We start from the raw sequence: 23,456 nt of genomic DNA, 5'->3' as shown, positions 1-23,456 counted from the left end.
GATGGTTATAAAGAAGGAGGAATAAAAAATACTGAAAGTAATAAAATAAGAAAGGAAGAGGGAATAAGAGGTTTTGCCTATTAATGGGAAAGAAAGTGAAGAAGGAATAATAAGAACAAAAACCAAAGATAAGAACAAACAAATCAAACCAAAATAAACCCACATAAAATTTTACCCCTCCAGAATCAAAACAAGGCTAAATAGCAAACAGGTGAATTTTTTTAAAAAATTAAAATTAAAGAAAAATTACATGTATATATCTTAAATTCTCAGCATAGTGAAAACATTTATATATATAAATACAGAATAGAAGAAATAAAAGTAAAAATTGGAGGAAAATATTTTTAATGATAAATGGAAGGGCTTGTTTCTTCTGGAGTGGTCAAAACTGTTGGAAAGGATGAATGCTCTTAAGCCATTCTTTGTATTTTATATTTTTGTGCTCTGAACCCCTCAGATCAAGGACTGGGGGTTGTTAAATTCGACCTCTTTATGTTTTTCCCCAAGCTGCTAGGTGGTGTGGCCTGGATCCAAAGCTGGTTGTAGTAGTTCTCAGCTTCCTGTCTTACAGAATGTACTCTCCAAATGGAGCTGATGCAGAATTCTAAACCAGGGGCTTGGATTTACTCCTGACTGTCCTTTTGACCTTTCAGGGAGATATTTGAGGTTAATTACACAACCCCTCTTGCTGGACAGATGCTGATCTCTGTTGGACCTATGGGTCTCAGGGCCCTTTGGAAAATTCCACTTTTATAGTGGATCTAACTTTCCACAGTTCTCACTTATTCCACTGCTGTGTGTATAGATTTCCCAGGATCAGAGCACCTGTCTGACTGGTTTCTGGCCTCTTCCTAGCTGCTTGCCCATGCTGCCAGCAACAAAGGAAATTGGAGCCTCTCCATCCTCAGTATCCCTGGCCTGGATTGCCCTGGGCATAATCCTCTGTTCCTGTTTTCAGTTGTGCTGGTCCAGGCTCACTCTGGACCTCATGGCAGAATGGGTGGCAAATGACAAACTGCTGTGTAACCACTTGCAAATGTTTCTCACAACCACTCCACTCATCAGCAAAAGATTCTGATCACTTTTGCTTCTCAGCTTGCTCCACTAGTCTGTTAAGATCAGTCTCCCTCTCTGTCCCACAAGTTCTCCCATGCCAAATTTAGTCACAGTTCTTTTCTCTTTCTGCCTGTGTTACCTCTCCCCTCTGCAGTGTGCTGGTGGTGCTCATGCTGGCGTGTCTCTAATGTATTCTTTCTTGTTCTATATGCCAAGGTTCTGAGTTTCTGTGTCTCTGATTATTTTATTGTCTAGTGCTGAATTTAAGTGAATTCCGTCAGTCACCTACCTTGCTGAGAAACAGTACTCTTGCTGCTTGAATCTCAAGCTGTGGAACAGCTGGAGAGTGAACCCTTCCTCTAATCTAACATCTTCTTTCTCTTGTTCTCAAATGGAATTTTCTAGCTAAATCTAAAGGGTTTCTTCTGTAAATTAATTGTAATAACCATTTGTACACTGTTATGGTAGGTTTATTATTATAATTCATTGAGAAGACATGAAACTCTCCATACTGTGTGAAAGATGGGACATGAATGCTGATTTCCATATTGCACTTACTCATCTCTGTAATACATATATAAAAAGAGAGATTCTCCTTACATAAAGTGTGTTTTTAGTGTTTAAAGATACTATATGTAGTTCATCTCCTCTGCAGTTAATCTTCTCAGACACTGGAGGTAAAACTGGCTGGTATTGGATTTATAGAGAATCTACATTGCTAAGGTATTTTTGAGGATCATTCTAATCAAAGGTAAATTTTAGCAGTGATTACAGGAAATGAGCACCATCATAAAATGGGGATCCAGTATAGTCTAATAAAGTTGGAATATATCAGGTCTATCAGATTTTGATGAAACAGTGATAGAAAAGAAATGGCATAGGAATAAATCGGGAATGTTTTCAAATGGTGTACTGAAGGGTTCAACTTTATCTGAAAGGGTCATTTGAGATCTCTGCTTTCTTAAAAGCTTTATTTTAGAGGAATAACTCTCAAGCGATATTCCTGTGATTTAACAAGCTGGATTTTAAGTTTTCATTACTGGAATTGAATAGTGTGTTTCTTACCTAATTTTGAGGAAAGTATTAGACTAGAACGTTTGCAATTTTATGGTTTTTTCTCCCATGATGAAGAAGTAACAAAAGAAATATTCATAGAAAAATTTTAGTTTGGCAGTTGTTGTTTTTTTTTTTTTTTTTTTTATACTTCAAATTTTCTTTATGTATTCATCTCTCAACAAACAATTAGGTTGTTGCCACAGCTTGGCTATTGTGAATAATGCTGAAATGAACATGGAGATACAGATATTTCTTTGAGATCCTGATTTCATTTTCTTTCAATGTATACCTAGGAGTGGGATTGATGGATCAGACAGTAGTTATGTTCCTAATTTTTTAAGGAACTTCAATACTATTTTCCACAATGACTGTACTGATTTACATTCCCACAGCAATGTATATATAAGGGTTCTCTTTTCTCCACATCCTTGCCAACACTTATCACTTATCTTTTTGGTGACAGCCACCCTAACAGTGTCAGGAGCAGTTGTGTTTTTATGTTGTTTTTGTATACATAGTCATTTTTCTGTCAGCAAATGTGATAGAATTAGACATGTTCATATTTTTTAAATTTTTTTTTTGTTTTAATTAGACATGTTTATATTTCATGGTGAGTTTTATGAAAGACCATTAAGAATTTAAATGAACCCTTTTCTGAATAAATGTGAGTTTTACTGGTAATAATGAAAGACTGGAAATAGGAAAACCAATTGTCTTAATATTTTATTTTTCTAACCTTCTATATGGGGGTACAAATGTCTTTGAACAACCAGCATATTTTTGAGAATTCACTATTTTCTCTTATCAAGAACTTTCTAACGGACTTAGAAATCTTACATAATACAGTCCATCTTCTCAATAACCTTAATTTGATAAATAAAATGTACACGATGTTATAATTTAAAAGTTAAGTGCTAAATTGTCATAAGTATTCATAATAGGAGTAATCATTGAGGCTTCAAGTAATCAAGAAGACTTAGAGCAGGGGAGACTGGCAATGAATCTCATTCAGAAAGGCAGAAAGAAGAAATCCTCTAAGAACAGCAGTGCATGTATAATGAATGTGGACTTTGGTCTTATTTGGGTAGAGGATGTTTATTGGGACATCATGGAATACAGGTTAGAATCAAGATAGGTTTGACCAAATTATGAAAATGACCCAGAAAATTAACATTTTCTTAGTCTTAAAACTAGCTGAGTTTCCCTGTATAAATTCTTTAAGGGTTTCAAAGGGAACATTTGAGTCCTCGTATCATTTAAATATATTTGTAATTTAATTACACAACATTTCTAACCTGATAATGACCTTCAGACTTTATATGTAAGGTACATATAAAATATAAATTAATTTTGTGTTTAGACTTGACTCTCATCTCCAGTGTAACTCATTATATATATGCAACGATTTCAGAACATGAAAGAATTTTAAATCCAAGACACTTCTAGTCTCAAGATTTCAAATTAGAGATACTCAACCTGTAAAATAGGCATTTTCTAAAATTAGAAAAGAAATATATAATCAAATATTTTGATAATCTTTGCTTACATGTTTTATTGTCTTTATATTCTGGGAATAAGTGTAGTAAAACCCATTAATTCAAAAGTATTTGAGTGTCTTTCATGTGACAAGAGTGAACACAGACAAGAGGCCCTCTCTTAAACTCTGAATGTCAAGGAGATTGGTAGAAAGAGAATGGGGTAGAGAGAGAAGATGGGAGGGGAGGGGAGCGGAGGGGAGGGGGATAGTAGAGGTTAGGAAAGGCAGCAGAATACAACAGACACTAGTATGGCAGTATGTAAAAACGTGGATGTGTAACTGATGTGATTCTGCAATCTGTATACTGGGAAAAAATGGGAGTTCATAACCCACTTGAATCAAATGTATGAAATATGATACGTCAAGAGCTATGTAATGTTTTGAACAACTAATAATAAAAAAAATGTACTATGCAAAAAAAATAGTTTAAAAAAAAAAAGAAAGAGAAAGTTGAAAGTAGACAGGAAAATGGTCATTCAGGGAAAGAAGGGAAGTCTGTGTTGTCAGAAGATGATATTTCTTTAGAACCAGTGAGCAGATGTTAATATCCATGACTTTTTTCAAAAAAACCTTTTTTTCATAGTTGATAGAATTTACTTGCTAAGGTATAAAAAGATGTTCAATTTCATGTGCTCACCCAATGATTTTTCAGATGAATGCACTGGATACCCTGGGTCAGACTGCTTTGCATAGAGCTGCCCTAGCTGGTCACCTGCAAACCTGCCGCCTCCTGCTGAGTTATGGTTCTGATCCCTCCATCATCTCCTTACAAGGCTTTACAGCGGCACAAATGGGAAATGAAGCAGTGCAGCAGATTCTAAGTGGTGAGTTAAAATAAACAGTGTCCTGCTCAAACTTTATACCAAATGTTTTAAAAAGTATCTCCTTAGAACATTTTCTTGGCCTGAATTTTTTCCCCCATGCCTTTCCCAACTTGTAGTTTACTCTGTGACATTTCCTGTCTCTCAGTCTTCGTAGGATGAGGTAGATATCATGAGAAGGATGCAAACATACTTTTAAATTTTTTTCAATTTAAAATTAAAACCTTGACTCATGGGTGATATGATCGAAGATGACTTAAAATTTATATAAACAGTATGGAATTATGGTAGTTCTAAAATCTATCAAATAGAGAAAATTAAAATTCATTCTTGTGGTAATGACCTTTAATTAATTATTCTCATGTGTAATATTCTGATCTACTTTCTATCACTTTTAGCTTCAATTACACTATTATGAAATTATCCTTTCCCTCAATTTAAATATAATTATAAAATCTTGCTAAAAATCACAGTAAATGCTTACTACAGTGAGATAGTTTAATTATTTAGTTTATTGAGGGAGATCAAACATAAAATGGATACAAAAGCAGGCACTAGCTTGTTAAGTCCCCACATTAAAGGAAATAGCACAGAAAAAATTTTAGCCTACTGAAAAATTGTGAACTAAATACAAAAGAAAGTTAGTATAATTGACCCCTCCTTCGCATCCTTAACTTTGTGGATTGTATATCTTATAGAATCACATAAGCTAGAAGAGTAAAATGGAAAACACTACAGACTAGCAGGCAGAAGTCCTGGTTACTCTTTTTTTCCTGTAGTCCAATAGCTCTTAAACTCTGTGAGGCACAATGTCCCCTTTTTAGTGAATATTTTATGACATCCTCTTTACTTTCCAGAAATGAAATTCAAAGATAATATACACACATATCTCTACAAATATCTTCCCTAAAATCTATATACAATACCGTTACTATTAGGAAGAAAATTACAATTACAATTAAATAATTTAAAATTATTGTGTAATAATTTGGTCACGACTATAGTAGAAAACAAAAATTGCCCCCACAAATCTTTAATGGGCCCCCAAGAAGTACAACCCAGTAGAGAATCACTGCTACATCCTGAGATACACAACCTTCCAAGACAGAGAAATGGAGATCATGGTGGATGTGTTCTAACTCAGAGCTAAATAGCCTCATGAAATAATTGTTTAATGCTTTGAAAACTATTGATTCAGATTGTCTTTCCTCATGACAACCATTCTATTTCAGTCTTAGATGATTATCTTTAGATAATGAAAAAATACCAATCTAAGACATCTTCACCATCAAAATGATCTCACTGAAGGAATAAAATTCTCCATTATTGAATTTCAAGCTTGAACTATTTGACCAAGACTTATTTCCTGTTTCCACAGATCACTGAATTATTTGCTTAAGAAAGATGTCACTCTTAACTAGGACATATTTCTGCCTTCTGTGCAAGTTCCACTAATTGTATAAAAATTGTGATTTTTATTAAAATATTCTACATTTTTCCCCTATACTTTTTATGAGAATCATTTAGCACTGAATTTTCAGTTAATTCCTATAAATTTTAACCTTATGTCAGGCAAGCTGACAACTATTGCATCAAAATTCCTAATACTGTAAATAGTTTGTAGAGACAGTCAACAAAATGGGGAAGAAAGATTTGAATAAATCAAGCAGATTTGATTATATAATGTTTTTAAATGTAGCTCTGTAGTAGAGTGTTTGCCTAGCATGTGCAAGGCCCTAGGTTCCGCCCCCTGTATCACAAAAGCAAAGCAAAAATATTAAATGTCTCCTCAATAAATGCAGTTAGAATAAATGCCTTCTTGTGAATGATAACATTAAACACTAAATCATAGATGAGATGTTTTACAATTTTGATAATTGTGCTTTAAAATTGATTTGTAAGATTAGACATATAAGTCATTAGATGGTTAATTTTAGACATGGCAGAACTTTTTCATTGAATTTTTGTAATCTTTATTGCTCTAAAAAGGTAATGCCAATATTAGAGTATGCAGTGAAATAGTGCCGTTTAAGAGGGGTTTTTTTTTTTTAATGGGTATTGTTTTATATTTGGAAGAAGATATAATTTTTTAAACTAATTTTTTTTTTTAAGAGAGAGAGAGAGAGAATTTTATTTTATTTTATTAGTTTTCGGTGGACACAACATCTTTGTTTTTGTATGTGGTGCTGAGGATCGAACCCGGGCCGCACGCATGCCAGGCGAGCACGCTACCGATTGAGCCACATCCCCAGCCCCTTAAACTAATATTTATACCAGTTATTTATGTGTTAATAGACTGAACCATGCACCAACTGAAATTTTTAATTTTGCTTACGTTTATTAATCCAATTCCAGGTTATATTTACAATGACTCCTGAAAGAATGTATTAGTCATATAAGATATATATTAAGTTGTTGAGGTTATGTTGTGGATAATATTTTAAAGGTTCGTTTTAATATGCTTGCTAATACCAGAGTTGAAATCTATTTTAAAAACCTATACTTTTCAGATTTTAACTTTGTAGTTGCCAGTTTACATGAATAAAGCTTTCACTGTAAATTTGGACAGTGTCCAAATTAATGTCAGAGTAAAGAAAACAAAATAGGTAGTTTTCTATGAATTAGCATTTTAAAAGTTCATTTCAGAAGATTTGGCTGTTTTCTCCAGACCAGCTCTGTCCCTATAGTTTGCCTGTAGCTACCTATAAAATTAATTAAAATCAAAATTAGGGCTGGGCTTTAGCTCAGTGGGAGAGCACTACCCTTGCATGCAGAAGACCTTGGGTTCAGTCCTTAGTACCACCAAAATTAATTAAAAAAAAAAAAAAAAGATTTAAGTAAAATTGAAAATTCATGAATCACCACTGGCCACATTTCAGGTAAAAGTTACACATGTCTAGTGCCAACCATGTTAGATAGGGCAGATAAAAAATACTATATTGGGGCTGAGTTTGTAGTTCAGTGATCAGTAGTAGAGCACTTGTGAGGCAATGAGTTCAATCCTCAGCACCAAATAAAAATAAATAAATAAAATGTATTAGTGTCCATCTGCAACTAAAAACATTTAAAAAAAAAAAAAAAGCATTACTTACAAAGACAGTTCTTCTGGACAGTGCATTTAAGCTATATTTTATTCTGAGTTATTCTGACTTTTTTTTATCCCAGTGTGGAATAACCATTACTGTCCTCTAATTCTTTCCACAGGTAAGGATTTAGGGATTTAGGGTAACTAAATTTAAACCTTGAAGTTCACATTTTCAGTGGTATATTGAAATAAGCCACTAAAACTTGTTGCTAGTTCAGTGATCTAATACTAAATAAAGAACCAGGCAATAAGAGATTATATTAAAATAGCAAAAAGGCTTCTAGCCTCTGGAAGATTTAAAAATTCTGGTGAGAATGACTAGGAGAAAAGTAGAAGCCCATCTCCAGTCTCTGACTATAGGTAATATATTTAATACAGAAGCCAGTGTACTTATAAAGGACTTAACTAACACAGTACTTACTATGTAAGCTACTCCTCTTTTGCCTGATTTCCATTTTTATTTTTATATCACTTCTTTTAATTGTACATAACTTTATATAAAGTTCCTTCCAGTTAATACTTTGTTCACACTGTTTCTAAAAATGAGGCTGTTCTAAGCCAATAGAAGATTTTTAACGGATGCAGAGATCTACAGTTAGTATAGTAATTAATCAGTATCTTTATCTTCTTTACTTTCTGTTCTTTGACCAAGACTAAGTTACCTTTCTCACAGTTCTCAGAAGCCTTTATATATGTGTATAAAACATTTTGTTTGATGGGAAAATTACAACCTTTACTAGTCAGTCTCCATCATGGTACATGTGTGAATATCAAATTGTTCTTAGAATTCAGCCATATTAATAGTATCTCTCAAATTATAAAACCTAAAAATATCCCAAGTTCTAATTCTGTGTACATAAACAAATCATCCCTCTTTTGTTTGTTCAAATAATAAGCTAAAAATATTACCTACAGATATCTAAAGGATGTTTTAGTGAGTTTTATCATCTGTTAATCACTGTCATAAAGACATTCTATACATACAGCGACATTCTTACCTATAAATGTAGTAATACCCACACAGAGAATGGAAGAAGATGAGACAGACAAGAACAGAATAAGACCAGCCAAAGGAGAGTTGAAGTTTGACATACACATTGACTGCAGCATTAAAATAGCAAGGAAATCAACTCAGCAAATGCTTTCTGAATTGTTCTCTATGTGAAAAGAAGATTGTTTGTCAGTTCCACACACTGACAAATGTTAGTTAAAAAGAAGAACAATTCAAAATGTATTTCATTATATGAAGCACACTTTTCTTTCCACTCTTTAATCTTAGTATTTTATCTACTAAGCATTATAAATATGATCAAATAGTTTATCTTCCATTGAAGAATTTTTATAACTTATTCTATAAAAGTCTGTCTCCTGAACCAAAGCACTTTAGAAGAACTAAAGTATTTCTTCTGAAATCAGAAATCTTTTCATGGCATCACTTGATCTTCCCACTTGGAAAGTGGACTCAAAAAGGTGTCTCTGATCATAAGATGATACAATCTTAAATCTGAAAGCGACTCTGAGGGAAATCAACTCTCACTTTTTAAGTGCAAAAATTAAACTACTCTGTGATTTGTTCAAAGTTATACACTAGAGCCCTGTCTAAAATCCTAGTCTCCTGGAGCTTAGTGCTTTTGTGTTAATGTGTACGTGTGCATTATGAAAGCCATATTTAATGCCCATAAACATATTTTGGATGATAAATTATAAATTGTTTGCTTTAAAAGCCTATTTTGTTTGGGTCAATGTGAAAAGGATTTTTAGTTTGTTTATATTGAATTAATCAAAATACATCATTTGTCAGTCTTTAGACTTAGCAGTCAAGCTTAATGATATTCTATTTAGCATTGGTATCATACCTTCCAAGTATACAGACATTTTTAATTGCATATCTTTGAAACCATTCAATAAATGTGAATTAAACAAATGTATATAGTAGGACTTTTTTATTCATTGATGATACTTTATAAGATTGTTGGGGACCACAAATCAAGTCAAGATGGCGCCTGGCAGTTTGCCAGGAGGAGTGGTTTGTGAGGCAACACCACCGAGCCATTAAGATGGTAGGGATTCCTTATTGGCTGATTGCTGTAACTGGATTATGCTAATTGAGTCAAGCTGTGTGTAATCAGTTAGGTATATATACCGCTGTTGTCCGCAATAAAGCAGTTCCCGCTTCAACCTTCAAGTTGCTTGTCACCTCCCGGTTATTTTGCCCAGCCGGACTGCGGCATAAGATCATTCCAATTTCCTATGTAATGCTTCTGTTTTATATTGAAGACATTAAAACTAAAAAGAAAAATTAAACTAAGTAGTAAAAGTCAAATGGCTTCCCTAGGTTTACATAACAAATCCAGGACAAAGTTTTGCTGCAACACTTTGTAAAACCAATGTATCATAAAGATGTATTTTTGATCTCTTGTCCTAGGCTTTCTCACTTCACTCCCTTTTGTTAAATCTTTGGCCAGAAAATTGGAGGGATAGGATAGGATAGTAGGGATAGAAAATGATTTGTGTGCATTAGAAGTTATTTAAATTTGGCTTAGAGTGATACCTAGATTGAAGTAAGAAAGCATTTATTTCTTATCTGAAAAATTGGGAAAAAAACCTTTTATTACATCTTAGAAATTTCCAACCCCCTAATCTCTTTCTGTTTATCAAATTGTTTCCCCTCATTAACTGATCTTTAATTCCCCAAGATCAATAGTAACCTTTCTTTTATTTAGAGAGTACACCTATACGCACTTCTGATGTTGATTATCGGCTCTTAGAGGCATCAAAAGCTGGTGACTTGGAAACTGTGAAGGTAAGTAAGTGCCTTTAATGTCTGGGGCAGCACTGTTGAACTTTGCTATCCAGTTCATTTTTAAGCTTCTTAGTAAAATTACTCAAATCTGAGCAATTAAAAACATTGATAGTTAGAATATATTCATAGATAGGAGAAGTCTTGAACTTTTTGTTTGATGGGAAACAAAACAAACCTACCAAGGATTTCCCAGCAAGTACCATGTAGCAGCAAAAGAAAAGATAAGCATACTTTTTAATCATTTTTCTTCAGGTTGCATGAAAGCTGTTCATTTTCACTTATATTAATTAAAGTGCTGTTATTTTAGATCATATTCACAAATAGGTAAACCAGTTTAAATGAAGGCATTAGTAGGATAATGTTTTAAATTATGTTTCTCAATATTTTTCCAGAGACTCTCATATTTGTTTTAAGAAGGCATTCTTATGGTCCCTTAATCATTAGGCATTGTTTATATGCACAAGAAGAGTTTTCAAAATTTTATCACTCTTTATTTGTATTATAGAAAAAAAGATTATAGACTAAACTTTTTCAAATATGAAATTCTAATATTGAATATGTTTTTCTTTAATAAAGAAGACCTAATTGCCATCTGTGATTATTCGTTTAGGGATAAAGTTAGCAAAACAAGAATTATGGCTTTATTTTTGTTTCCATGTTAATTTCATGTGTTTTGTATGTAACAAGCAAATATATACTATAACTTTCAAGTTGCCTCAACAACACATTCACAGTGAAGGCCAAAGTTAATTTTGTCAGTGGAGTGCAAATGTCAAAAGGAAACAAAGCACAAATTAAATGAGTATTAGGTCTGGTAAATTGCTTTCCCAAGAGGCTTTAGGAAGTATTAGAAGTATTAGGAGAAAAGGCTGTCTGCTGAGTAAAGTAGTTGAAATTGTGATGAAAAGTAAGAAGAATGTAAAATTGCTTTGGCATTCAAAAATAAATGAAATGGAATGGAGAAAAGGAACTTAAATATTCAAAAAGCAAGTATTTAATAAGCAGGATGGGCATTTATGTGTGTGTGTGTTTCATTACCTGCCTCATTCCTAATTTTCAGTATTTTCTGTAAAAGTAATAATAAGCATTTAGAATGTTAAAATGGTGGTGGGGGTTGGGGAGCAGCAATATCAGAAAGCAGTTTCAGTTGTATAAGACTCCATAGAGAGCTAGGGTTGCAGCTCAGCAGTAGAGCACTCGCCTAGCACATGCGAGGCCCTGGATTCGATCCTCAGCACCACATAAAAAAATAAATAAATAGAATATAGCTATTGTGTCCAACTACAACTAAAAAATAAAGATTTTTTTAAAAAGACTCCATAGAACGTGCTTACTACCCATCTTTACAGCTTTTCTTTTTAGTTTATGTATTAATTTATTCATTTTCACTTATTTTTGTTTATTGGTACTGTTATTCATCTATTAACGTGGCTAAAGACAAGATATTTGACCTGACCAGATCAATTTTTTTTTTAAACGGGGCTTTAGATTTTAATTCCCATTTACAGTTGATGAGCTTATGAGCTCTCTTTCACTAGCTAGACTTCTTCCTAAAAATCATACCACCTGAAAGCCCTTGTTTTTATCCTACCTTTGTGAATGTTTCTTTGTTTAGTCCATTTGTGCTTCTATAATGAAATATCATAGACTAGGTAATTTATAAGCAATGGTAATTTATTTCTCTTAGATCTAGAGGCAGGGAAGTCTAAGATCCAGTCATGATCAGGTTTAGTGTCTGGATGGGGCCAGTGTTTTGCTTTCAAGGTGTCACCTTGTTGCCATATTCTTTGGAGGGAACAAAATGCTGTATCCTCACATGGCAGAAGGGGAAAAAGGAGAGAGCACTGTGTGTAACCTCTTTTATAAAAAAGTCTTAATCCCAGTCATGAGAGAGGAGTACCCATGGCCTAATCCCTCGCCTCTCGATACTGTTGTGTTGAAGATTAAGTTTCAACACAAATTTTGGAGGGACATATTCAAACCATAGCATCCCTACTCAATATCACTAAAAAGAGATCTTTCAGGTTCTTAGTTTGTATGTACTAATAGCTTGTTGCAGTGGCAGAAGTGGAAGCAAGCTTTACAGACAGTTCTCTCACTGAAAGAATCTGTTGTTCTTTTAAGCTGTAAATTATTGAAATATTATTACAGGAGAATAGGAAAGACGGTAGAATGAATCGGACATAACTTTCTTACATTCATATATGAATACACAACCAGTGAAACTCCACATCATGTACAACCACAAGAACGGGATCCAAATTATGACTGTATAATATGTCAAAATACATTCTACTGTCATGTATAACTAAAAAGAACAATTTTTTAAATAGATTTCTATCACCACTGGTGATATAGCCTTTTGTTCTTTCTTTGCATCTTACTCTTTGAAACCAATATAATAGAGCCTATAATTTATATTGTGCTGAAATGACATTCAAAGGAGATAGGAGATTTGGAGGTTCATCTTGGAAAGGCCAAACTACAGTTTGACTTGTAGAGTTAAACATTCTCCCCCAACTCAAGAAACCATTGTTGACTGCATGTCTTTGCTATAGTGGATCAGGGCCAAGTGAGTGACCCAAACAGAAAAATATTATTTCCAGTAAGCTTTTGCTTACTTGATCAATATTAGAGGGGACAGGAACTTTGGTTCTGCAGTCACCCAGAGTTCTTAGTTGAACAGAGAATGGCTAAGAGCATTCTATTAGAAGCAGATATGTTAAGACAAGCAGTTGTAGGGAAGAAAGACATACAAAAATGAAAAGGGAAGACTTCTTATACTTAGAGATGCCTACTTTGAGTTTTATTGATTAGGATTTGGACTAGGAATGTTAACAGTGATTGATTTACTCTGTACATAGTTAGAAGTATTCATAGTCACTATAAAGCAAAACATAATGCCAGTTTTAATGTCATTTGTATTATCTAATCTTTGGAAATAAATATTCATTATAAAATCACAGCATATCCAAGATGTTACAATCTATTACAGCAAAATCTATGAATAAATGTTAATGACCTTTTTGTGTTTATCTCTATGTACGCACTATTAAAGCAACTTTGCAGCCCTCAAAATGTGAATTGCAGAGATCTAGAAGGTCGCCATTCTACACCCTTACACTTTGCAGCAGGCTATAATCGTGTGTCTGTTGTGGAGTACCTTCTACACCATGGTGCCGATGTCCATGCCAAAGACAAAGGGTATGTGTTAAAATTTAGCTATTTGGGATTTATTCTCTTCATAAAAAAAAAAATTATGAAGTCTTAGCTTTATCTCCATTGAAAAACACTCATATGAAGCCAGATGTGGTGGTGCACACCTGTAATCCCAGCTACTCAGGAGGCTGAAGCAGGAGGATCCCAAGTTCAAAGTCAATCTCTGCAATTTAGTGAGATGCTGTCTCAAAATTTTAAAAATTAATTAATTAAAGGGCTAATCATTTTTCATATGATCTCTAAGTGGTAAAGGACCCCTGGGTTTGAACCCAGTACTACCAAAAGGAAAAAAAAAAAAAAAAGGCTGGTTCTGGTAGTGCACAGTTGTAATCCCAACTACTTAGGAGATTGTGGCAGGAGGCTAGCCTCTGCATTTTAGCTAGACCCTGTCTCAAAATAATATACATTTTTTGTTGCTTAAATTGTAAGTTAAAACAGAAATGTACAGTATAGAAAGTAAAAATTCCATTAGCTTGTCCCCTAGAAATACGAGCATTAATATTTTTAATATGTAATTTTTCAGCTACGTGAAAAACACAGTGGTTTTTAACACAGATGATGATGTCATTCTGTAGTCTACTTTGAAGTGTAATTTTTTTCACCCAGTGTTGTATCTTGAATATCTTTCCTTATCAGTATTTAATAGTTTCTTTCTTCTTCTTAATGCCTATATTTAGTATTTTATTACATTTTATGAATGTTTTCATATAGTTTGTGGTATGCTATTTATCTGTTATTTTTTGGTATTAAAAATGTATAATCTCTTTAACCATCCATCCCAGAGTCATTAGTATTTAAAGAAGCAATTTTATTTTTATTAATTTTAAAATATCCTTTATTTTTATTATTAGTTTGATAAATTATTTAACTTTTCCTGGAAAAAGCTTAAAGCAGCCATAGAAGTAAATTAGAAACGTGAGAGGAGAATGTGACTGAAATGAATTTTCATATTGTGTGTTAATTTCATAATCTCAAAATAAGCCAGCATCTCCTGTGCAGTTACACAGCAGAGTGCTGTAGAATTAAACTACATGATTTAGGCTTCAGTTAATCATTATGTGTTTATCTTTTTAAAGGGACACATCAGACATAAATATTCAACAGCAATGTCACTGACTCTTTCAAAATATTATACTGCATTGGAGAGGAACAAATTTTTGTTTCTATTGCTTATTTTAGCACCCAGCATATTTCATCACAAAACACTTTTTTACACTGATCTCTAAATAAAAAGACACTTGATATCTTGTTTTTGTTCTGTCTGAAGTGCAATATAAACTTACCCTTTTGATGCACTCTTTTTTATGGGGCATCTTTTTGTGCTTTTAGAATGCCAGTTGCTTTCTAATCAGAACTTAGTCATCCCAGAATAGTTTGCTTATAAGTTGAGGCTACTAGAGTCTCTCTTCTGACTAAAATTTATAATTAGCATCATTACTTTCCTTAGTGAATAGTTTTCTGAATCACTTGGAATGTGAGTTTTCATTCTTTGGCACCTTAATATTTAAATCTATCTGTTGAAATCATTATAGAATCAGTGTAAATTTAAAAATGCGAAACAAAAACAAAAGATAGAACTTAGAATTTCTAAGTAGAGTTGAACTGTGTATCTTTTAAGTAAATAATGGTTACATTGTATATTTTACAGGTAAGCATGCAATTTTCATAAACCCAAAAAGAAGAAAATCGAGATGATAAAACCTGATTGTTAATTATTCTGGAAATCACTTTGTAATATATAATTTTACGTTGCCAGTGAGAAAATCTAAATTAAAAGTTTTGATGGAGTTTTATTCTCTATTTCTATATGTATTTTAGTGGTAATGATTGCATGATATATATATCCATGCCCAAGAAACAGAAAAGTCCTTCTGTGAAAAGAAACATTTTAAAAATGATTCATTCTTGTTTAGAAATAAATAAATGCTTCATCTTAAAAACCAAAAAAGGATTTATTTCTTTTTGATCCAATATTCAGTATAGTCAGTGCCATAAGAGCAGTATTTATATTATAAAAATCATTTTAACTCAAGAATTTGTTTTAGAACTTTAAAGTAATGTGTATGTGTCTTTGTTTTAGCGGCTTGGTGCCCCTTCATAATGCCTGTTCCTATGGACACTATGAGGTAGCTGAGCTTTTAGTGAGGCATGGAGCTTCTGTCAATGTGGCGGACTTATGGAAATTTACCCCTCTACATGAAGCAGCAGCTAAAGGAAAATATGAAATCTGCAAGCTCCTTTTAAAAGTATGTGGTTTTAAAAGTTCTAAAAACACAAACATTTGGTTTTTGATGATTAAACTTGAATCCGAATTTTGTTCTATTAAGAATAAGTGCTGTAGGGGCTGAGGTTGTGGCTCAGCAGTAAGCACTTGCCTAGCATGTGTGAGGCACTGGGTTTGATTCTCAGCACTGCATATAAATAAATAAAATAAAGGTCCATTGACAACTAAAAAAAAAAATTTAAAAAGAATACGTGCTATAGAAACCACTTCCATTTTCTCTTTCACAGAGAAATGTTTTAGTATCATGATATGTCTATAGTTCTGAGTAGTCCTTGAAGTGTCTAAGTGAATTTGATTAAAATACTTTCATCAAAGTGGGTTTTGAAAAGAGTTGATTTAGTTTGTGTTGTTTATCTAATATTTGCAATATTAATATCAAAAAATGGTACAGGGAAAAATTGTTCTGGTTAGAAATTATTAAAATTTTCCCACCATTTTTCTGATATCAGAGTTGTTCTTATGACTCTTCAGAAAAACGTTGTATTTAATAATCATTTTTATTACAACTGGCTGGTAAGAAATAACTTCCATATCATTGTTAATCTAGTTTCTAAGTTGATTTATTCCAAATTTCCATAGTGGGTCAAGAGCAGCCTGTGTTGTTTCTAAAATTAAAATTCTTGACTTTTATTTATTTTATAGGTATGGGTGGTTAAACTTTTTATATCTAGGTTATTTTTAACACATTTTTGCTTAGCTTCAAAATAGGTGGTAAAATTTAAAAAGTTACCAAACTTTTTCTTTACTGATGGCATTTAGAATAAAGTACTTTTTCCACTGATGTAATCTTCTTTTTCTCTATTCTTTTTCATGATACCCACTGAATATCTTTATGTAATTGAAATCTTGTGAGAGTTAACATCCAGGACGTTCTTAAATGGACAAGAGCTTTTCCAAAAAGATAACTAGGAATCTGAGAAAAAAGTATATTTTGTGATGAGTAAAAGATACTCAACACCCTCCACTATTTCATCATCACCATTGATTCTCAGCCTTGGGTTAAGTAGTGCTTAGAAGCTGATCCAATACGTTGCTAAGTAGGGAATGAACAAAAGCAGGATGTGGCTTCTCTTTTTTTAAAACACATACAGAACAGATATCTTTTCTCCCATGATGAATGAAAGTGGAATATGTTAAATAAATATGTACATGCTACCCACCCAACTTCCAACTGACAGAAAGCTACTACAGAAAACACAAACCCCATTTGGTTTTTCTTCTTTGTAGCATGGAGCAGATCCAACTAAAAAGAACAGAGATGGAAACACACCTCTCGATTTAGTAAAAGAAGGAGACACAGATATTCAGGACTTACTGAGAGGGGATGCTGCCTTGTTGGATGCTGCCAAGAAGGGCTGCCTGGCAAGAGTGCAGAAGCTGTGTACCCCAGAGAATATCAACTGTAGAGACACTCAGGGCAGAAATTCAACTCCTCTGCACCTGGCAGGTAAGCATCACAAGTGCATCCAAATCTCTTTTCCTTACTTGGATACCTAATACAGTTTATCAAAAGATGAAATGATTGACATAATTTTGTATAATTTCTTACTTTGAAAATTTTCAATTATATGATAATAGTATTAGCTTCTAAAGCAAAAAGAATTAAAATCTTAATTACCTGGTCTTTCACAAGATAATTAATAACATATGAATAGATGTACACATATGTATTTTTTTTTTCTTTAGCTGACATGTTTGCCTTTTTTACTCTTAATAGCAGGCTACAATAACCTGGAAGTAGCTGAATATCTTTTAGAGCATGGAGCAGATGTTAATGCCCAAGACAAAGGTGGTTTAATTCCTCTTCACAATGCAGCATCTTATGGGGTGAGCATTCTAAAGTTAATATCTACAAGACTTCCCTGGCATTTACTGCTTTTTTAAATATATACTACACATTAAATAAGTAGATATCCAATCAGTAGCATAATTTAGCACAGTTTTAATCTTTTGTTCAGGTTTTGTCTCAGACCTTTCTTGTTAAGCTTAACTATTTTTTGATCAACAACCACACTTTTTAACACTCTCTGATCTCTCCATCTTATCTAGCACAAGAACAGGTATGTAATGAGTACTAAGTTAATATTTATGGATATAGATAATATTTATTAACTCTACCAGCAGACTTTAGAAGCTATAAAATCAGGAGGCTCCTATATAGGCATGGAAATTATGGTGGTTTATGCTATTATCAACATCTTAAAAATGTTCAAGTGAGTGGTTGAGCAATTTATATACATAATTCCAGAGGATGAATAACTAAAACCCCAAAGTGAAATTCCAGTGCCATCCTTCCAACCACTATAACTACTATTAGTTGGAAGAGGAATGTATCGTAATGCCTTGGTGCTGCTTTTCTGAACTAACTGTAAGTTAGTAACCAAGGCCCACTCAGGTCTGATCCCTCACAGCAGTAGAATAACAATTGCTCATGTTCTTGTCTATTCTTCCAAGTGATTACTAACTGGACTTTAGAAATCCACTAATGCCATATTATACATACCTGGAGTTCTCACAGTTGGATTCACTATTGTTGAAGATGGTGTATAAATTGCAAAAATCTGATGAATTGTAAATAACAACCAAACTAATTACCATGATTTCCATATTCTCCCTTCCTAGCGATAATACCTTCTGTGTTCTTAAGCCTTTCTGTAAAGATCAGTATTTCAGGGAGATGATAAATCTGAGTGGAAATGCTTTTAAAGAAAGCAAACAATCCAGTTTTGAACAAACAAGAAAGAAAACTACTTCCAAATATAATGTAAATTAATTGAAATACATTTAATTTAATGCATTAATTAAATACATTGTTAGTACTAAAATCTTTTAAATTGCATTTAAAATTGTCTTTTAAAGATGATTACATCTTTTTATTAAAAATTTCATAGAATTTTCTTTTGACCTTACTTGACATAAAATTTACAGTTTCATTGCACTGAAAACCAGGTATGCTAAATGTTTGTTGCTAACATACTGCACATACATTTATGTATAATTACTTTACTGTTAAATTATAACTACACATGTGTATCATTTAAAAACTAATTTGCAGTACTTCTTAACATGATCCTCCTTCTCTATATTGAATTTTACTGAATTTTATATTGAATTTTATTGAATTTTACTTTGCTAAGCTTCACTTAAGAGTTGATAAAGCTGGTGAGATCAGTAGAACTTGAATGGGAATCTTCTCTTCTGTGAAAACCTGCTAATGAGTAAAGATAGGTAGTAGCAGTAGAATTACAGTAATGATCTGACATAATAAAGCTTCTGTTGTGGTTTTAGTTGTATAGATGACATTAATCCTCATATATTATAGATATAAGGAAGTTCTATCCATCATTCATTTTCTTTCACAATCTTCATGGCTGTCCCAGAGGATAAAGAAAACAAAACTTAATTTGGTCCTCATTTTCATGGAAAAATGTTGAGATATTATACTGCATGTGTGTGTGTTTTGTTATGTTTTTTGTTTTGTTTTGTTTTGTTTAGTACTCTGTGGCATTTTACCTCTGAACCATGTCTCCAGCCCTTTTCATTTTTATTTTGAGACAGGGTCTTGCGAAGTTGCCTTAGGGCCTCATAAAGTTGCTGAGGCTGGCCTTGAACTTACAGTTCTCCTGCCTCAGCCTCCTGAATCCCTAGGAATACAAGCTTGTGCCCCCGTGCCCATCTCTACATGCATGTCATTTGATAACCATTCTGAGGGAATAGAATTTGTAGTGGTTCTCCTTTGTGGCTAAAGAGCAATGCAGTATGCATTCTTTCATGCTATCTTGAAAACATCTTGTCATTAGCTGAAGAGGGGTGTAGTAATGTATTCAGTGTGACAACCAGCCCAAGGTTCTATATTCATAAACTCATTTCCTTACGATCCACAATTTTTGCTCTCTTTTTCTAATACCAGGTGAGAAAAAATAATGAACATTTTTTTCACTATCTCTTTTTAAGTTTTACTTTTTGTTATCAAATCTCTTCTGCTTGGCTCTTTGTAAATGAAGTCAGCTTACTAAAGTGAAAATGATCAGAAAATTCTCCAAGCTGTATAGAGGTTTTGATCAACCTGATTCATCTAATCTTTGTACTAAAGAATGCAAATGAGCTACATGATATGTTTATAGGAAGTGTTTTTACCTCATTGTGTGGGGTGGATTATTTGAGTCACTCTAAAAATCCTTCATCAATGTAACTAGTAAATTCAAATATCTCTGAGTTAATGACTACATACTATGAATTTAACACCTTTTCTTTGATGGATTCTTGACCTTTTGGGGTTTTTTCCCTTTGTCATTTTTTTTTTAACACGTGCAACCCATCGCTCTCATGACACATAGTGATTGTCACTTGGCAGTAAATAAGGTCATCTTCTCCATTGAGAATCTCTGCTCTACAAAGTAATTAATATTATTTGCAAACCTGTAATCTATTATCAGTAACTACATGAAATCAGTATTTCTGTCACTCTCAATTAAACTGGGGACTGATGTTAACACGGTACATAGTCCTTGACTTCCACTAGTTCAGTTTAAGATCTTTCAACTTTTTAGTGGAGCCAAAGTGCTACACATCAGTAGAAACTGTACTTCAAACTTCAGTTTTTTTCTAGGCTAGAGACATATGGTATATGATATGGCAACAAGTCCCATCTCCCAGGCAGCCTCTTGATCCTAAGGGAAATAACCAGTACTCTACAGGGTACTATGTTGCTTAGCTGTGATTTCAGTAGATCAGGTATATTAAATGCATTTTTAACAATGACATTTTACCTTACAGTGACTATCAGGTACTTTACTTTGTCATCTTTTAACAAATGGGAATATAAAGGGAGATTTTTATATCTGTAGGTATATAAATCTATATATGTTTCCAAAGTTCCTTTTTATTCATGCCATATACCTAGGCCTTGGCTAAATATTTTAATGAAAATTGGACCACACTATGCATTACTCTATTAGGATGGGAAAACTCTGTTTCTATTATATTTGTCTCAGTGATGTTTGGAACTGACCTGGCCTCATGGTATTTATGGATACACTTGCCCAGAAATCATCACTTGTGGAATAGACTTTTGTGGTACTTCATCTTGAATAAAGGGTACTAAAAGCAAAACAATTTGTAGGGTAGTTTAGTGTAGTGTTACCCAATGATCTTGACTTAGATGGTTTTGCCCTAATACCGTACTTTCCCATTCTCAGCTTGTCAGGAAAATGGCTCTTGTAATTCAGTCTAGCAAGATCCTGCAGGCATCTGTAGTCATGGAAAAACCTGAAATTGGGATCTGAACATCCAGGATCTAATCTTTACTCTTATTGCTCAATAACCCAGCAGCCTTTAGCAAGTGTTTTATTTTTTCCAAATCTTCACTTCTTTCTCCAGTAAAAGTTGAATTCTAATACCTTCTTTACAGGGTTATTATAATGATTAAATAAGTGCATAAGGAGCCTCCCTCCTGCCCCCCTCTCAAGCCACTATAGAAGTGTAAGTAATATTATTGGTAGAGCAGCTGGTCAGAATAAGGGCTTCATGTCACTTCTACAAACAGCCTAGGAATAATCCATGTATTTTTCTAACTCAACATCAATATTAAATAGACACAGATTAATTTACTAGCCTGCAGGTAAAATAATAATATAAAATATCTGAAAATACATGAAGTTATTTACTTGTGCAGTTATTTATTGGTGATTATTCCTTGACAACACAATTTTTTCTTTAGAAAGCTCTCTGTGTGTCTTTGTTATATAAAAAGGACTTGCCACCTCAGTTTTTCCAAATGTATAAAATATACACATACTTTAAGAAGTTTAAGAGTTTATATTAATGACAATGTACCTTATTCTGTTTAGTGTTGTTTATATTATAATATGTTGTGTTATTTTTGAATGTACATAACACAGGACATTAATTTCTCTGCTAGTCAGTAAATGTAAATGTTTCATTGACATTTATTACCACAAAGCATGCAGTTTGTTGTCTGGTTCATTTTCTCCCTCAACTCCTTTATTTTCTTGTATTTTTCCTAAAATGTGTAATATTTGAGGAATTTTATAAGATCATTGTGATAGAGCTTTAGCAGGAGCCCAAGCATGTTTCTCTTCACCCTACTTCCCACATTTCTAAATATAAATTAAAGCCTTTCCAGTCTCTTTATGTTGTTTGTCATTTAAAGCATTGTGTGTTGCAGCTGAATTCTGAAACCCTGTTAAATTTGCTCTCCTGGAAACATTCCAAAAGGGTTCCATTTCTTTTCTAGACCTTCCAGTTCAGTACTTTGCTCTTGCACAGTGAATAGAACTGAGCTGCAGCTTATTGCATTTGTCACCCTTAATTTTCAGTTACTATTTTTGCCCCAGTAGTGTAGCTACTTAAGAGAATTAAAGAGGTTAAGAATTGTGTTTTTCAGTCTACTTGGGTAGTAATGTACTTCTTCCTGTTCATTGTTCTTTCAGACATTTGTCAACAAATTTAGCAAGCATGTAATTGGTTTCTCTAAGCATAAACCATAAATTCAGTAAGGAAAGTTTAACAATACACACCGATACCAGCTGTACAATTCATTTTATACACATGCACACACAAACATGTAATTTTCTTTGCACTCTCTAATTTTAGAAGTCTGTGTAGTCTACCAAATTTTATTATTCTGCCAGCAAACATGGGAATAAAATAAAATTAATCATCAAAAACAGAAACAGTTTAGCTATAACCTTACTCAGGAGAACTTTGAAATGTATTTCATGGTTTTGGATTAACTGAACAAAAGTTGCTTTTTGCAACATATATCCTCTTAGTAAGGGAGGTTTTTGTATTAAATGATTTTTTAGGTTTTTGTATTAAATGATTTTGACAGTGCCAAAGATGGTACCTCTATTTTCATCTTCTGTTACAAAGTCTAAAAATAATTAAACTATAAAATTAATTTTAAAATTATCTCATAGTCTGAGAAGAACCGCAAAACATAGCCTGTTCAATTGAATTCCTAGTCTGCTTATGCTGCCTTTTTATTTTTTTCTTCTTTATATTTTCAGCAATGGGAAGCTTTTCTTAAGGAGTTGGCAGATCTGTCCCTTTAAGATAAATTTTCTTTATTTTTTCTCCTGAAATTGTGATTCCTAAGATCAGTAAATATCTGTATTATATTTTTTTTAAAAGAGAGAGAATTTTTTTTAATATTTTTATTTCTTTTAGTTATCGGCGGACACAACATCTTCATTTGTATGTGGTGCTGAGGATGGAACCCGGGCCACACGCATGTTCGCGCTACTGCTTGAGCCACATCCCCAGCCCTATATTTTTTTAAAATATTAGTTCAGAAAAAATGCCTGTTATTTTTCAAAGTACGTGTTTTCAAAGTAGCAGAAAAAACTATTTAAAGAAGATATGAAATAATATTCCTTAAATCCTATCTTTGGATGTCTGTCTTCCCCATCTGCATTTTCAGAGATCTCAGCCTCAAAAATTCCAATACATTGTAGTTGAACAACAGCATGAGTTAAATATGTATTATCAACAGTTACCGTGCATCTGAATTTATTGTCAAAAGTGGTACCCCCAAAAAAAGTTCCCCTTATCAATAAGGAATATAAATGTGC

The 23,456-nt window shown here is 33.1% G+C and overlaps 1 protein-coding gene across 2 annotated transcripts in view; it reads left to right on the top strand.

The window, feature by feature from the left end:
- Tnks (tankyrase) overlaps positions 1-23,456 on the top strand; it is a 207,707-nt gene that overhangs the window by 152,249 nt on the left and 32,002 nt on the right. For both annotated transcript variants that reach the window (XM_027922696.3, XM_027922695.3), the window contains exons 12-17: positions 4,302-4,473; positions 10,279-10,358; positions 13,417-13,562; positions 15,658-15,823; positions 17,089-17,308; positions 17,579-17,688. In XM_027922696.3, the coding sequence (XP_027778497.1) occupies positions 4,302-4,473; positions 10,279-10,358; positions 13,417-13,562; positions 15,658-15,823; positions 17,089-17,308; positions 17,579-17,688 (894 nt within the window). The remainder of the gene's footprint in view (positions 1-4,301; positions 4,474-10,278; positions 10,359-13,416; positions 13,563-15,657; positions 15,824-17,088; positions 17,309-17,578; positions 17,689-23,456) is intronic.

Source organism: Marmota flaviventris, chromosome 3 (genome assembly GCF_047511675.1).
Source record: "Marmota flaviventris isolate mMarFla1 chromosome 3, mMarFla1.hap1, whole genome shotgun sequence".
NCBI classification, from domain to species: Eukaryota; Metazoa; Chordata; class Mammalia; order Rodentia; family Sciuridae; genus Marmota; species Marmota flaviventris.
The sequence above is the reverse complement of the archived record's forward strand: the minus strand, read 5'-3'. Positions and strand labels throughout refer to the sequence as shown.